The 16734-nt window shown below is 36.2% G+C and overlaps 1 protein-coding gene across 1 annotated transcript; it reads left to right on the forward strand.

Annotated features, from left to right (window-relative positions):
• Positions 1 to 819: 819 nt before the first annotated feature.
• Positions 820 to 15637, forward strand: LOC103495459 (pentatricopeptide repeat-containing protein At4g18975, chloroplastic). The gene is made up of 6 exons (XM_008457028.3): positions 820 to 936; positions 1778 to 1894; positions 2421 to 2540; positions 5154 to 5297; positions 12541 to 12753; positions 15097 to 15637. Exons 1-6 carry the CDS (start codon positions 874 to 876, stop codon positions 15346 to 15348), a joined length of 909 nt encoding a protein of 302 aa, XP_008455250.2. The 5' UTR covers positions 820 to 873; the 3' UTR covers positions 15349 to 15637.
• The last annotated feature ends 1097 nt before the right edge of the window (positions 15638 to 16734 follow it).

Genomic DNA, 16734 nt, shown 5'->3' on the forward strand with positions numbered 1-16734 from the left:
TTTAAGATTTTCAAAGCAACTATTGCAAGACAAATATTGTTAATTTTTTAGGATAGTTAAAAAGACATAGATTGAGTTAAGAAGGTTCACCTTCTAAAGTCGTGAGGTGATGAAGAATCATTACATATCGAGTATAATTTGGTTTCATATTATTCCTTAGCAATAGTTGATGAAATGGAGATATATGACCATAAAATAAATAATAAGCAAATAAATGAATAAATATTAGCTCATTTGATGAAACATTCAACTTTATTATCGTAACTATGGGGAATCGAAAGGCTCCCAACCCTTTTTATATTTTTAGATTCATTTATGTTGTTTAAAATTTGGATTTCTAACCCTTGTATATACATCTCTAAATTAGGTTCACGCTGATTTGGAATACATTTTTGAGTTAGTATTGTTATTTGATTAAAATACAAATATTATATTTCAAGTATGTTGATGCCAAATTTTGACCAAGCAAGATGTACCTGATCACCATAGCGTAACAACACTAAATTTGTATTTTAGGGGGAGAGCTCGCCTACAAGCTAAAAATATATCATCAATATTAGATAAAAAAACGACAAAATTCACTATACTTGAACAAATATCATCCATCACGATCCGATTAAAATTATGGTAGGTAAAGTTATGATATTTTATATTTCATATAGTTAAATGATTGAAATACCAAAAAAAAAAAAAGAAAAAGAAAAAAAGAAGCTAGAAATCAGATTTAAAATCTTGGTTATATTTACAAATTTAGAAAACATGGGTAGTTTTACAAATCTATATACATATATATATATTTAACATCTATTGCCGGTTTCGTTAAGAGCGTATTACCCAAATACTACTCGGGACTGTGGCGCCCCTCACTCCACCATGCTCATCCGGAGGTTTCATAGAGCCGCGGCATGGGCGACGCCTCTGTTGCGACACCCAACCGTAAGTCTTCGAATTCGTTTTTCTCTTCATTTGTCTCCTCGAACCTTTGAATGCTTGGATTTCCGTTAGTTCTTTTTGGTTTCAATGTTTGTTAGTTGTCTTCCTATGTTTTTCCGTTTTGCTAATTGGATTGGCAACAGGAAATGCTTAGTTTCTATTTTTTTTTCTGCCTAAATCCCTTGCATTATTGTTTATTTTTATGTTTTCAACAAATGGCTAATGAAAGGACCAAGGGGAAGAACTGGATACCTCTTCTTACAACCCTGAACTTACATTTGTTATGTATTTATTTATTTTTATTTTTTATTCGGGAATTTCTGGGCTGATTTACTTGCACTTCGATTAATCTCATGGGAGAATCTGCTTGACCTTACAATATTGAAGTGTCAACTCGTAGGATATTATCATAAGTAGATGACCACAATGTTTGAAACTGAACTTATTTGGTTGTTGTGATCTTTCCCTAATAACGTGAATCTTGCATTAGGATTTTTTGGATTGCAATCATCTATTGTTGATAAATCCTCTGTTTTGCATTACTTGGGGTATAATTAACTGTGGCTAAAGGCTCTCCCCGTCATTGATTTCTTATTGTCTATATTAGGAAATCCTTGGTTTACCCAGAACTAAGCCTTTGTTGGCCTAGTCTTATTTTGGAACCTCAAGACCTTGGTTGGATATACTTAGAGCAGAATTGCGTATTAATTTCCTGTTAATATATTAACCTATGATACCTTTCTCGACCTTTTGGCTAAGATCAAGTGTATAATATATTAACCTATGCTAACTAGTTTCAGACTGCTTTTAAGGAATCTAAATTTTTCAATAAATGAGCACACAGGTAGGGAAAACCATGGAGCTTGGAGTCAGCAGGCTGCAAGTTGGGTGCTCTTGGTACTGCACAATGATACAAGATCAAATGTATAAACAGCTTGCTGATAAAGATAGAAAAAATAAGGTATCTGAGATAAATTATATAGTCCATGCTTCGAAAGTATGACATACTTCTGAAGTCCTTCGATGCCTCGGCAGATTAAAATTAGTTTGGTTGATATTTTAAAGATTTGGCCTCTTTTTCCCTTTTGGTATAACTGTTGTAGCTCTCACTGTTAATATTGCATTATTTGGCAGCAGAAATGATATTAAGGTTGATGAAATATTGTTTATCGAAGGGTTTGAAGAAAAAAGAGAGTCCTGTCATCTTTGTATTTGGACTTAGGAGGATAAAATAGCTCATCTGGACTTGTCAAGTTTCATGTGCTTTCAAATCTTTCCTGTAGTTGTTAGTCTCTTCTCTTATTGTGCATTAATATCGGGACTTATAAAATGTACTTTATTTATTACTTTTGTTTGTTTCTGTTTTTCCGGACAAAGATTACACAAATTGATATTCCTTCACAGAGTAACAGTGAATATTGAAATTATTGTAAATTTATTTGTTGGTAAATTAGTTGACTGTTGAATTCTTTTTACCAATGATCCAGGATGTTGACAATAGTAAAGCTTTGGGGCACATTTCAGAGCAAAATATTGGAGACATTAGAAAGCACAAAATTGGGGAAAATGTTTCACGGAAAGACAAAATTAGTTTTCTTGTAAATACGGCAAGTATAAATGGGAAATATCTCCCATCTCTCTCTCTCTCATCACATATGGGTGTATTTTGATTTCATAGAAAGCTTTAGGAATAACTAATAGTCTAATTCTGAAAGGGGAAAAAAAAAGCAGAGAACGGCACTTTGAGTATTCAAATGCTAAAACTGTTTGCATCAATAAGAGTTGCATACGTCAAACAGTAATTGGCAAGACTTCTTGTTTCCTGCTAAAAGTAATAGCGATAAGCCTTTCAGATCTTCTATTTCCTTCTGTAACAAACCTAACACTTGATTGTACAGATCGGTTGGGTTCAACACAGCTTCTTGCCTCATCATGGTGTTTTTAATCAAAAGTTTTTCCTAGTTATTCCGTTCAGAACATTTGTCTGAAGTTTGAACTTGAATGCTTTCATTAATTCAGTTTAATTTATGCTTTCATTAATTCGGTTTAATTTATTTCTTTGTCTTTTTAGTCTTGGTATCTAGTATTTTGGAGCACTAGACTCTTTCATTATGTCGATGAAAAGTATTGTAAGTTGTTTCTGTTAAAAAAAATCCCTATTTTCTTCTGTCGTTACTATACATTAGTGATATATAATTAAATTTGTCTTCAATCACTAACTTAAGCATTTGGTTGAATTGGTGATTTAAGATGGTATCAAAGAAGGTGGTCTAGGGAGGTCCTGTGTTCAATCCCTTGTATTGTTGTTTTCTCCCAATTAACATTGATTTCCATTTGTTGGGTCTTTCAAATATTTTAAACCCACAAGTGAGGAGGAGTGTTAGTGATATAATTAAATTTGCCTTTAACCACCAACTTAAACTTTTGGTTGAATTGGTGATTTAAGACTATTATTTACTTCATTACATCTTTTCGCTTCTTCTTTTTCACACTGGGTAAGAATGGATCAAGAGATGGTCAACAAGCTATGGTTGTGTCTAGATTGTTTGCTCCTAATAACTGCAAGTAGATTAAAGGTGCTCAGGTAGATCATTTTACCATCTCTATTTCGCTTAATCTTTCCATGGCAGATATGGCTCTACTCAAACTTGATGATAGTAAGATTAGTGGGTTGGAAGCAGACCCCTCTGGTCGATGTTCCCTCGTCTCTTTCATCTTTTTTCCTTTAAAAAAATCATGTGGTGTTTTGGTTGAGAAGATCCTTTTCCTTTTCATTGCTCTTCATTCGATGGGGAAGCGATGGATGTCCCTTTGTCCTTTCTTTATGGGGCTGTTTTTAGACAGGGGAGAAAGGATCTTAGGGTGTGGAGTCCTAATCTTTCAAAGGAATTTCCGTGTAACTCCTTTTTTTTGTATGCTTATTAGTGCCCTCCCTTAGGCGATTTGGATTTTCTAGTTTTTTTGGAGGATTAAGATTCCTAGGAAAACTAAGTCCAATTGGTGAGTTCTACTTGGAACACTTTCCTTCTTTTTTTTCATTTTTTTAAGAAACAGAGGAATATATACATATATAAACAAGAAGAGAACAGCCAAAGACCGAGGGATTGAGGGACCCCCTAATCATGAGAAGGTTGTAATTACAAAATAACTGTGTAGTTTGTACGCCACCAAGAGGCTGCATGCTGCATAAGAGCCCCAAAAAGAACCAAAAGAACTAAACTTATCCTGAAACACCTAATATTTCTTCCGAAGATGTCACAAAAGCATGCAGGTTCCACAACTCCATAACATTCTTCCTTTTCCACTAAAGCTGCGTCCGTTCAAACCCTCCATCATTCTATCATCAATCCACAAGGGGAGACATCCATCCATCCACTCCTGTCCCTATGACGAACATAAAAGATACCAAACGTCCAGAAGAAGAACTCGCAAACTCATATCGCCAAAGCAAATGATCCAAATTTTCTTCCGCCTTTCAACCAAGAATACAACATAAAGGACCAATATCCGGACGCAGCAGGACATCTTAGTTAGGTTGGCAATTCCTCAAGGGGGGCGAGTAAAGGCATTGAATGTGTCAGCCTTCAAAGAATATACTTTTAGATAGACAAATAGAGCTGAGTACATCCCTTAATTGCTCAAAGTAATGCACCTGTTTTGGATGTAGCATAATTCAACCAAATAACTATTAGACCAAGAGGGGAATCACCTGACTGTTCTTCGCTTCTTTTACCCAAAAAAAAAGAAAAAAAGAACATTGTATTTTCAGACCAAATACAAAAATACCTTTTACAGATGCAACTCCTTGTCTTCATAATGCAAATTTACAAAATAATCTTTTCTGAATATGTTAGCAATAGAATATAGATGAAGAAGTAAACGAAATCACTGAAATCTGACACGAAAACCAAATAACTCTTCAAGGCTAAGAATGAAGGGATGGATATGGGATGGGAGGAGAGAGAAGAGAGAAGAGAGCATTTCCTTTGCTCTCATTCCAGTTGCCTTGATGCAGTCTTATGCTAAATTGCATTTTACAGGGAAGATGATTCGTGAATGATACAAGTTCAATATTTTCTTTACGAAAAGTATATTGTATATTTTGCCCATACCAGATGCTCTTGTTTCTTATGTATATTTTTATGGTCAATATCAAACTTTTATTTATTTTTAAGTAATTATACAAACTTGGAGGTTTATGAGTTCTCTAAATGTTGCAGCTGCTCGATCTGAGAGATAGTAAGGAGGCTGTTTATGGTGCTCTTGATGCCTGGGTTGCATGGGAGCAAGACTTTCCAATTGCATCCCTTAAGCATGTATTGGCTGCCCTTGAGAAGGAACAACAGTGGCATAGAATTGTACAGGTACGAGTTGTACCAGCTATTCTTTATCTACTCTCTTTGCCCTTTACCCACTCTTCCCATTTTTCTTCTGAAACTGAAAAAAAATCTCTTCATTGAAATAGATATGAAATGAAATGTAAGGAATCATCAAATGATGATGCAATGGCATAAATAGACCAATGGTATTTGTAAAACAAACAAACATAGTTAAGAGGAGATACATGCCTACCAATTTAAACTAATATTTTAAATATAGTATTCAGCAAATAATTTGGAGAAAGAGCACCAGGAAGAAGGTTTGACCCAAACAATCTCATAACGATCAAACCAAGGGAGAGACTTATTTTGAAAAGTATGCTGGTTCCTTTCAAACAGAATTTTTAAGAGAATCATTTTGACTCTGTTCACCTATAAAAGGCGAGGGATAGCTTTTAACGAAGGCCCCACTAGAAGCTGAATTATATTCTCCTTGAAAACAGTGCTTTACACCACACCTGATGCAGATTAAACATAGCAAATTTTTTTGGAGAAGCTACAATAAAAAAAATATGTGCCGGTAGTCTTCCAGATTTTCCATACCCAGTGGGCAGATTGAAAGCATTAACGAATGGCTTGGGTGCTATCTTTGAAATTAAGAGCTCCATAAATCGTTACACAAGTTATGATGTTAACTCTTCAAGGACAGTTTGATTTCCACACAGCTTTGTACAGCTTTGAATCCATGGGAGAAGAGGCCGTCAAATGCCTGGATAAAGATTTAACCAAAAACTGATTTGAAACTTCCAATTTCTATCTTTCGACCACTTTTTGACCCTCTAATACAACCAATCAATTCTTGAAATCCAGCAGCTCTTAATTCTTCAGAAACCTACAAAAGTAATAGACCGTGAAACAACATTCAAGTTCCAGTGGTCGGAAACTGATCCGTTAGGAACTGAGGCCATACGACCATGCATCCAATGTCAGGCCCTAAATGGGCTCTATTTGACCCTGCATACAATTTCAGATGCACCTTATCAAACAACTTACTAAGTAGACGTAAATTTTCAGAACTGTTTGATCCAAACCAAAATTTGGTCATTTTTTGTAGGCTAACATTGCCATTTTTCGAACGATTTGGGTTCCACCTAAGTTCACCACTAAGGAGCACCTATCATGGCCCTTAGCTCACTTTTCTGTGCTAGACCTTGCTAGAGATATGATTCCACACTTATCATCCCATAATCATTCAAATAGAGAGGTGCAGGACAAAAAAAAAAAAAAAACTATTGGAAGACTAGTTTGGACCAAAAAATAAAAACCGAGTTTGGGGCTTCATTGATCAATTTTTTCTCAAAAAAAACTTCAACATTCCTCAAAACGAGACCACTTACTAAGTAGATGTAAACTTTTAGGACTTTTTGACCCCGACCAAAATTTGATCATTTTTTTGTAGGCTAATCTTTTGATCATTTTGGGTTCCATCATAGTCCACCACTAAGGAGCACCAATTGCGACCCTTAGATTATAAGGTATTAAATTATCCACAATGTGTACTTTTTTAATTCCAAGTTATAATTAATAATTGTGAAGATTAATCATTGTTCCCCAGGTAAGTTCTCTCTCCTTTCTCCTTTATCCTTTCTCCTCTCCTTTTGTCCTCTACCTGCTTCAACATTTTCAAATATCAGTTTTCCAGCAAGTAAGTTAGAAATGGAGGTGGAAAGATGCAGAGTTCTAGACTCTCCCTATTGTATTTGGTAAGAGAAGGAGTTATTCCAAGTTGAAGATGTGGAAGCAAAAAAACTCTGCCTTTATCAGGTTCCCAACTCTGCTGGTTCCAAGAGGCTGTTGAAGTACTATGTTAACAATCAGAAAAGAAGTACATCTACTAGAAAGAAATAATAAAAATGACGTAACAGAAGTCTGAAAATTCAGAGTTGGGAAAAGTTGGGTTTTAAGATGCAACTTTTGATTTAGAACAGGAGGAAGATCTTTCATACATATCCTATCGGGCAAGGGAAACAGAGATGGCAAGCGTTTCCGGAAATGATGAAAAGCTTCAAATCCAAGCACTATTATATGACATGGTTTTCAGTCCAGAACAAGTTGAAAAGCAGTCACTCTAAAGGTTTTGGCCGATCACAAGAGAGAAGGATAGTTATGCGGACAAAATTAAGCAGAATAAGACCTTGTTTTGGCCCCGGAAAAATAGAGGAATCGCCAACATTGGATTATCAAGAATCCAAAGGTCTTTCGAGCATATTTCAACAATCTTTGGGTTGTCACATGTCTATTTGAGTTCAATAGCTGGGTCGAGATTGAAGAAACTTTACAAACTGCCTTCAAACCACTGTTATCATCAACTCGTTGTTTGCAGAGAATGTTGTTAGATACCTAGATTAGTATAGAGCAGGGGTATAAAGGTAAATTAGATATGTGGCAGTTAGATGGTTATAAATAGGAAGTTGGGGAGTGATGAGAGAGCATGGAGATTTTAGTAAAGTCAAGGGACTGCTATACTCCTTGAGAGAGAGGGGAAGCAGAAGGCCATGTGCTTTTGTTCTAGTCAATTCATATTGTAATTTCATATTAGATATCAATAAAGAGAAATATTATATTAATGTTCTATCAAATTGGTATCAGAGCAGTGAATCTTGGGAAGGAAATCAACAATGGAGCAAACACAGATCGAAGAAAAACTGGAAGCCTTTGAACAAAAAGTGATTGGGATGAAGAAATAATTAAGCAAAATTTCGGTAATCGAAGAAAATCTGAGATCCTTAACAAAGAGCCTCCGGTGGTTAAGAATTCAAGCCGAGGAAAATCAACAGTTGTTTTTACAATGCGTTGAAACCATGGTGAAGGATAAATCGACAATGAGTGAAAGAATCGCAACGAATCTACCAGTGATGAAGAGTATAGTTGAAGGAGGAAGTACATCTATGAAAAGGATCGAGAACGAAGGACAAAGGAAGGAAATAGAAACTGAAGAGAAGGTGAGCGAAGAACAAACGGAGAAAATAGAAACTGAAGAGAAGGTGAGCGAAGAACGAATGGAGAAAATAGAAATTGAAGAGAAGGCGAGCGATCGAAATAAGTTCGAATGGTCAGTGTTTAGCGTAGCTTCAGGTTGTTATCGGTCACTGGAGGAACACGATCCATTCAAGAATTGGTTGGAATTAAAACAGAGGCTGATATTTAGTTTTCGATCACTAAGGGAAGAACTTAGCCGCGAAAATTTTTTAGCAAACAAGCCGTAAATCATGGAAGATCGACAAGAATTACCGGCGAGACCCGAAACGAAAATCTGAGTGAAGAAAAAGTTGCCGTTCGGAGAAGCTGAAATTGATTGGCTGCGGTGGAGAAGGAAGACACCGGAAGTCGCCTTCTCGGACAACCACCATTTGCCGGCGTTTTCTTCCTCCTTCTCATCCACACGACTGCTGCCGTCTTCTTTTTCCGTCGAAACCAGTCAACTTCCGGCGTCTTCCTTCTCCACCGCAGCCAGTCAATTTCAGCTTCTCCGAACAACAACTTTTTCTTCACTCGGATTTTCGTTTCGGGTCTCACCGGTAGTTCTCGCCGATATTCCATGATTTCCTGCTTGTTTGCTAAAATCATCCGCTGCTAAGTTCTTCCCTTAGTGATCGGAAACTAAATATCAACCTCTGTTTTAATTCCAACCAGTTCTTGAATGAATCGTGTTCCTCCGGTGATCGATAACAACCTGAAGTTACGCTAAACACTGACCATTCAAACTTATATCGATCGCTCACCTTCTCTTCAATTTCTATTTTCTCCGTTCGTTCTTTGCTCACCTTCTCTTCAGTTTCTATTTCCTTTCTTTGTTCTTCGTTCTCGATCCTTTTCGTAGATGTACTTCCTCCTTCAACTATACTCTTCATCACTGGTAGATTCGTTGTGATTCTTTCACTCATTGTCGATTTAACCTTCCCCATGGTTTCAACGCATTGTAAAAACAATTGTTGATTTTCCTTGGCTTGAATTCTCAACCGCTAGAAGAGGCTCTTTGTTAGGGATCTCAGATTTTCTTCAATTGCCGCAATTTTGCTTAATTATTTCTTCATCCCAATCACTTCTTGTTCAAAGGCTTCCAGTTTTTCTTCAATCTGTGTTTGCTCCATTGTTGATTTCCTTCCTAAGATTCACTACTCTGGTACCAATTTGATAGAACATTGATATAATATTTCTCTTTATTGATATCTAATATGAAATTACAATATGAATTGACTAGAACAAAAGCACCTGACCTTCTGCTTCCCCTCTCTCTTAAGGAGTATAGCAGTCCCTTGACTTTACTAAAATCTTCATGCCCTCTTTGCACTCCCTAACTTCCTATTTATAACCATCTAACCGCCACATATTTAATTTACCTTTATACCCTTGTTCTATACTAATCTAGATATCTAACAAATGCTTTAATTGATATTGAGCAAAGATCATTGGATGAAGTGATAGAGCAACTCGGGAGATTGCAGGATTTTGGTGCTTTCCACTTAAAATTTGAAAAATGGGATAAGATATTACATAGTATACCACTTTATGCAAGAGGATATGGTGGATTGATTTCGATTAAGAACTTACCTCTAGACTACTGGATTAATCAAACTTTTGAAACTATTAGGGCTTACTTCGGGGGCTTATTAGATATATCCATGGAAACGTTGAAATTTGTAAATGTTTCAAAAGCTAAAATTAAAGTTAAAGAGAATCTTTGTGGGTTCATTCCGGCAACACTTGGAATCAATGTTGAGAAAATAGGTAATATTTTCTTGAACTTTGGTGATATTTCATCAGTCAATCCACCTAGTAAGGTCAGACATTTGTCTATAATTTTTCAAATCCGGTTGATGCTGTTAGATTAAATCAAGTTTTGAAGGCTGAAGGGGTTGATTTGTTAATGATCAATTTGAGTTTCTTCTACCAGCAAGGATGCTTGAACAATACACTAGAAATCCATTTATCCAGTCATAAAAATTCAACTAGTTGAAACGTTAGAAGTCGAAATCTGTTTCACTGGAGCCAGAGAAGGTGGTTGTGCGTGAGGTAAATCCAAAGGTCACTGAACTCTCTATTGGAATTTGTAAAGGTGCAATCAAATAAGAGAGAAAGTTCTTATGGGCTCTTTAGTTTTCTTGAATGGGGAAAGCCAATCAACGACTTGCAATCCAAAGGTAGTACTGGATTCTTTGGTGCAGCCACCTGAAATTACTAAGGAAGTCAATCAGTCGTTGTTTAATCAACAATCTCTTCATTTTTGGAGGGAATATTGAAGCAGAAGTCGAAGAGGTGCTTTTAAAGAAGAAAGAGAGTTTTTCAGCTGCTACTTCTTTATTGCCCACTGAGAACCCAAGAGACACTCGACCTATCTCCTTTGATTTAGTCCAATCGACTAAATTTCAGAAATTTTCCGCTTCTTGTTCTGTCGTTAGAAGGTCTCTCTCTCCTACTTCTTCAGCATCAGGTGCCTCTTCTGCGAAGGTCAGGTTAGTGCCAATAGTGCTCCTTCTAAGAAAGCCTCAAGCTTCTTCTCTTCATTTGTGCATTTATCTTCTTCATCCCATGCATCTTCGGCCATGTCTAGTCTAAGAGGTTTTTTTTGATAAGCATACAAAATCAAAGAAACCCTCGCTTCCCTTTAAGACGTTACCCAAGCATTTTGTTAGAAGGAGGCCGAAGGATCTCTTAAGAAAGGCTTTCGTAAAGACAAAGATGTCAGACCAAAATCCTGAATTTTTAAAGGTAAAAGACATCGAAGGCCAAGCTACTTCATCTTCAATAAGGTTAGACATCCAGAGTTCAGAAAAGATTGCTTCAAGGGTAGAATGGAGTTTGGATCAAAACCCTGATTCTTTGGAGGTTAGTTGCACATGGATTCAAGTTCCTTCTCTTTCAACCAGATCAAACCCTCAGAGATCCTGCCAACCACATTTTAAATACTTTGTTTTTTCCTTACCTTCTTGAAAAGTAAAAGTTTTGAGAGGCTCTCCTTGTCAAACTCTAGGCCTTCCATCCAAAAAGAATTGTGATTCAAATTGTGACTCAAATATTAGTGTGAGTTGTGTCGAAGATGATCATTTGGGGAAGCTAAATGAGTTAGAGGATCATTCTTCGAAGGACCCCTTAGAAACCAATCTCAATGATTTGTTTCAGAAGGAAGAGGAATTGAATGACGTAAAACAGGCCTCTGGAAACCCCTCTTAGTCTAGGCATTGTGAAATTCCAACCCATTTAAAGTCGATAGTAGAAAAATGCAAACTAGTTTTTGTTTGAAATTTAATTTTAGTTGCTTTTTGTTTCAATAATCGGTTTCTTTGTGAGGTTTGAAGGCTGCAGATAAAATGTTTGGGATTCAAGTCTCTTGAACATTTAATTCAGAACTAGTTCTCCCCTTAGAATCATTGAAGAAGTTGGGCTGAAGAATTGTTTCCAATCGATTGAACAGTTAGTATTTTTAGTAGTTCCTGGTTTTCATCCTAGGAAGATTCAGCAAGGATGGTTGTTATTCTCTTGGCATTCCTTTTCACTCATCTCGAAGCTTATTGTGAGCATCATAATTTAGTTTTCGACATTTCGGTTGAGTTGGTTTGTTCGTTTCATCTTTTCTCATTGGGTGCAAGAATGGCTTCTTCTTTTCAAAGAAATTAATGTTACTTTGCTGTTTGTTGGTTTGAAGATTGTTGGCAAGTCTTCTCGGGCTCAAGATCGTTTTTGTCTCCCATTGGTGTTCCATCTACATTCTTTTCGAAGCTATTAGTGTGCAATTCTTCCACAAGAATTGGCTTCTTTTTGAAAGAGCATTATTTTGCTTGGTTATTCTTTCTCCTTTTTGGCTTGGTTAACTTTATAGAGGATTTTGGCTTGTTTGTATCGTTATTTTGATTGTCCTTTTAGTCATTTTTCTCCTGATTGCTCATAGTATATTGCTCTCGTACTTTGAGCGTTAGTCTCATTTACTATCATTAATAGAGAGGTTCGTCTCTGTTTCAAAAAGAAAAAATAATAATTGTAATTGTGAAATGTAGATTAGTTAAAAACTTGTACTTGTTTAGATTACTTACCATAAACTGAAGAGTACTATGTGTCTCGGGGAATACTTTGGCCAAATAATATTATAAATATTTTGAGTTAAGCTGTGGAAACATCAAGTTCTAAAATATTTCCTCAAAGCTTGTTGCTATCGAATTTAGACAAAGTCATGTGTAATTCTATAGGTCATGATAGAGATAGATGCTGTTAGATTCATGCGAATGTCTTCCAGGTAATCAAATGGATGCTAAGCAAGGGCCAGGGAACCACAATGAATGTCTATGGGCAGTTAATTCGGGCTTTAGACATGGACCATCGAGCGGAAGAAGCACACAAATTTTGGGTTATGAAGATTGGTTCGGATCTTCATTCAGTTCCTTGGCAATTGTGCAGAAGCATGATAGCAATATACTACCGAAATAAAATGCTAGAAGACCTTGTAAAGGTATAATTTTTTTTTAGATTTATTTAGTCTATTGCGGTTCTAGTGCCTTCTGGAAATGACTTTATGTTTGGGATGTTTGTTTTTATTATTTATTTATTTTTTAACTTTCCCACTAAACTATTTGGAATAGGAAATAAATTTTTCCTCCCATTTTCAAAACAAAAATAATTTAAATGTTTCCATTAATAGAGGAAAACATTTTTTTATGAAGGAAACAAGCCTTTTCATTGATAAAATGGTAAGAGAATTGAAGCGAAATAAAACAAACTATCAAATATTTCAGCTAAAGACAACCAACATTATCTTCCTAATACTTAAAAACTTCCTTGTAATGGACCAAGTTCTAGTACAGTGGCGAACTCTCACTCTTTCCAAGCGTGTACTTATTCTACCATTCAAATTTGGTCCCCATCCTTTTGAGTGGTTGTCTAGAGAGTGTAAAGGCAATGCACCGGAACCTTTGGAAAGAAATTTCGAAAGAGCTTCCTAAATTTACTCCTTGGGTCCTTTTTGTGGTGGGGGAAGGGAAAACTACTTATTTTTGGGAGGATTTCTGGGTTGGGGATAAACCTTTTTGTGCCTCCTTTCCCACTTTGTATCTTTTCTCTTACCTGAAATATCACTTCATCGCCGACTTCTTAGTATGGTTGGGGAATTCATAATCTTTTCACTTTGGTTTTAGTTGACACCTTACTGATGGGGGAAACGATGGAGGTGGTTACCACTTTACCCTCCTTTCCTTATTGGAGGATCACCACTTTCGTCAAGGTAGAAGGGATGTTAGAATATGGAGCCCCAATCCCATGAATGTCTATTCTTGCAAATCTTTCTTTCAAACCTTGGAGGATTAAGATTTCTAGAAAGGTGAGATTCTTTTCTTGGCTGGTGCAATATGTATGACAGACTCGCTAGGGGTTATGTCCCTGTTAGTTTGGCTGGCTCTTTTTGCTCTGTTCTCTTTTACAAGTCAGCGGAAGACTTAGACCATATCCTTAGGAGCTGTGATTATGTGAGTACTGTATGGGATTACTTTGCTCGATGTTTGGTAGGGATACTGCTCGCCCAGTGCAGTAGGTATGATTGAGGAATACCTCCTCAATTCGCTTGTTGAGGAGAAAGGAAAGTTTCTTTGGAGTGCTACTGTATGCAATCTTGTGATTTGTTTGTCTGCAATCTTTTAATTGTTTGTCTGCAATCTTAGAGTTTGTTTGTCTGCAATCTTGTTTGTTTGTTATCTTCGTTTGGATCTTACTAACCTTAGCTGGGGTCCTTTTTTGTAATGTGACTTTCTTGGGGCTTGGCTATTGCCGCCCTTGTAGTTTATAAACCAATAGATTTCACAACTCTTTTTCTTCTGAATTCTTGACTAAAATACACTCCTAGACTTGATTTTGATCTGTACTGATCCGACGTGGTTCATAGTGCGTCAAGTTAATGGTTCTTTTTACTAGGCTCATGTTTTGTGGGTCTTCGCAAACATTTCAAACCTTAGTTTTGTTCTTAAGATCTGAACTAGAGTTCAATTTCTCAAGTGACAGAATGGTAAATGATTATCATATATTCCTATGGCCAGCAGGATAAAAAATCAAGAACGGGGCTATGTAGATAAAATATGGAAATAAACAAAGGAGCACTAGGATTTCAATAAACAAGAAAGAGCACCAAAAATCTTTTTAGGAATGATCCATTTGATATGGACCAGGGGTTCAGTTATCTATTGACCTTATCTTCGTTGCCAAAATAAAGCTTGAGGTTATCCATTGAAACTCTATGTTCTTATGCCCCTTTGATAGTTCCCACTTGAAGAAAGGATAAACAATGGACATTTGGAACCCAGTTGTTTTGTAATGTTAAGGGAGGACTATCACTCCAACAGCGCATCAAACAAAGGAAGAAAAACAGGAAAAAAGGTCTCCTGTTTCCTATGAATTAGAGCTCCACATGCAATTTACTTCACAACTTCGTATAAAATCTAATTCCCTTGCAGGCCATATTTCAAACTTTGATATTAATTTATAGGTAGGTATATTGTTATTGAACTCCATATTGGTAGAACCTTCACTTGGTCCGGCGGTCATCCCTCCTAGACTGAAATAAATGCCCCAAACAAGAAGAGAAATTTCCGTTTGTCTTAGAGGTAGGAATGGTCAATGAGAAAAGAGTGTGTTTGATAACCACTACACTTCAGAATGATTGATTTACACTTCACAATGATTGATTTACAGAAAGATGGTTGATGTATTGGTGCAAAATGGTTGTATTGATGAGTTTTAGATTGTTGTGGATCTGATTGCATTACCCTCAATTCTGTGTTAATCTAAACTTGTCTTCTATAATCAAAAGCTTTTTAAGGATCTCGAAGCCTTTGGACGTAAACCCCCAGACAAATCAATAGTTCAGAGGGTAGCAGATGCTTGTGAGATGCTAGGCTTGCTTGAAGAGAAAGAGAGGGTACTCGTAAAGTACAAATACCTTTTTGATGAGAAGCAAGAGTCCATGAAGAAATATAAGAGGGTTTCGTTTGAAAAATCAAAGAGAAAACGAAAATCAACAAAGGGCAGTGAAGACAATAGCAACCTTGTGAAGTCTGAATGAATGAAAGAAACAGGTAAAAATATGAAAGAAATTATGTGTTAATTAACTTATTCATTTATCTCAGCAACCCTGATTATAATGGTGACGTCTTACGGGTATCAATATTTTGCTTCGGCTTTTGTAAATAATTGTTTTTTATTGTTAGAATTTTAGTTCTCGAACTTGTAGCACTGACATGTATTTAGCCCATAAGCAATTACCCTCTTGAAATCCATATTAATTCGAGAGTATTTGTAGTGAACGATAAAATTAGCTAATTCTGGGCATAGCAAGTTGGTTTTCTTTTTCATCTAGATTTTCTTCAATAGCTTAAGCCGATATTAATGCCAACATTGCCTCCTTATCGTATGTAAGGATATGTTCCAACATTGATAAACTTTTATCTACATACTATAGACTGTTTAGGCTATTCAAGATTACATCTAACAAGCTCTTGGATTACATCTAACAATTCTCCCTACTGTTACTGTCTAGTAGTAAAAGTTCTAAAAGTTCTTGATGGGTATGTTATAAATGTATTTGATTGTGAAGACCCTCAACAAGTTTTGCTAACGAGATTCAACTATTGAATTGCATTAGGGTTGCCACTTGCTTCTAGACTAAATTATTCAATTTAGAGTACATTTTACTCCCTCTTCATTTCACGCACTTTATTTTTCTGCCCTTTAGTTTCACTATCTACACAACTCCATCTATTGCTTTAATTAGGGAATCATCTTTGCAAAACATATCTCGAGCTTCCCTATGGTTCGATTTGATTTTATTGCTAATACTACCTCATTTTAATAGTTCCAAGATCGGTAGTTCATAAATTTCATTTGGTTGGTAAGGTAAGACCTTCAACGAGTTTTCTTTGGCATGTTGCCCATTCTCACAACCTTTTTGAGGTTGTGATCCTCACCATTACCATCTTCTTCAAGTTATGAGTTCCTAGTAGCCCGCTAATTTATTTTGAATTCTCATTTGAAGGTTTTATTTAAAAATTTCTTCTCGATTCTCATTTGAAGGTTTTGTTTAAAGATTTCTTCACAAATGATGCTCGCAATTGTCGTCAAAATTCACATATGAGAAATCTTACTTAGGTCACCAGTATTCTATTAGCCACAATGCCTTAGGTCTTAGGTCACAGTATTGTCCTACCCACAATGCCTTAGGTCAATACCAGACTTTAGTTATAGCAAGAGTTACATGGATGATAGTGAACTTATTTCTTTTGTAGTCGTAATAGACTTAACCTCGAGCTAACATGGTTGGAAAATGCATTTTGCATGTCCCACACGGGAAGGCAAATTAAGTTGCCTTTGGTTTTTCTCCCCTCTCCTAGGCCCAAATGTTTTAGAGAATGCTACATTGAGTATAGTCTATTCATTAGAGGAATAATCTCGA

The sequence above is a fragment of the Cucumis melo genome, chromosome 1, assembly GCF_025177605.1.
Source record: "Cucumis melo cultivar AY chromosome 1, USDA_Cmelo_AY_1.0, whole genome shotgun sequence".
Taxonomy (NCBI): Eukaryota; Viridiplantae; Streptophyta; class Magnoliopsida; order Cucurbitales; family Cucurbitaceae; genus Cucumis; species Cucumis melo.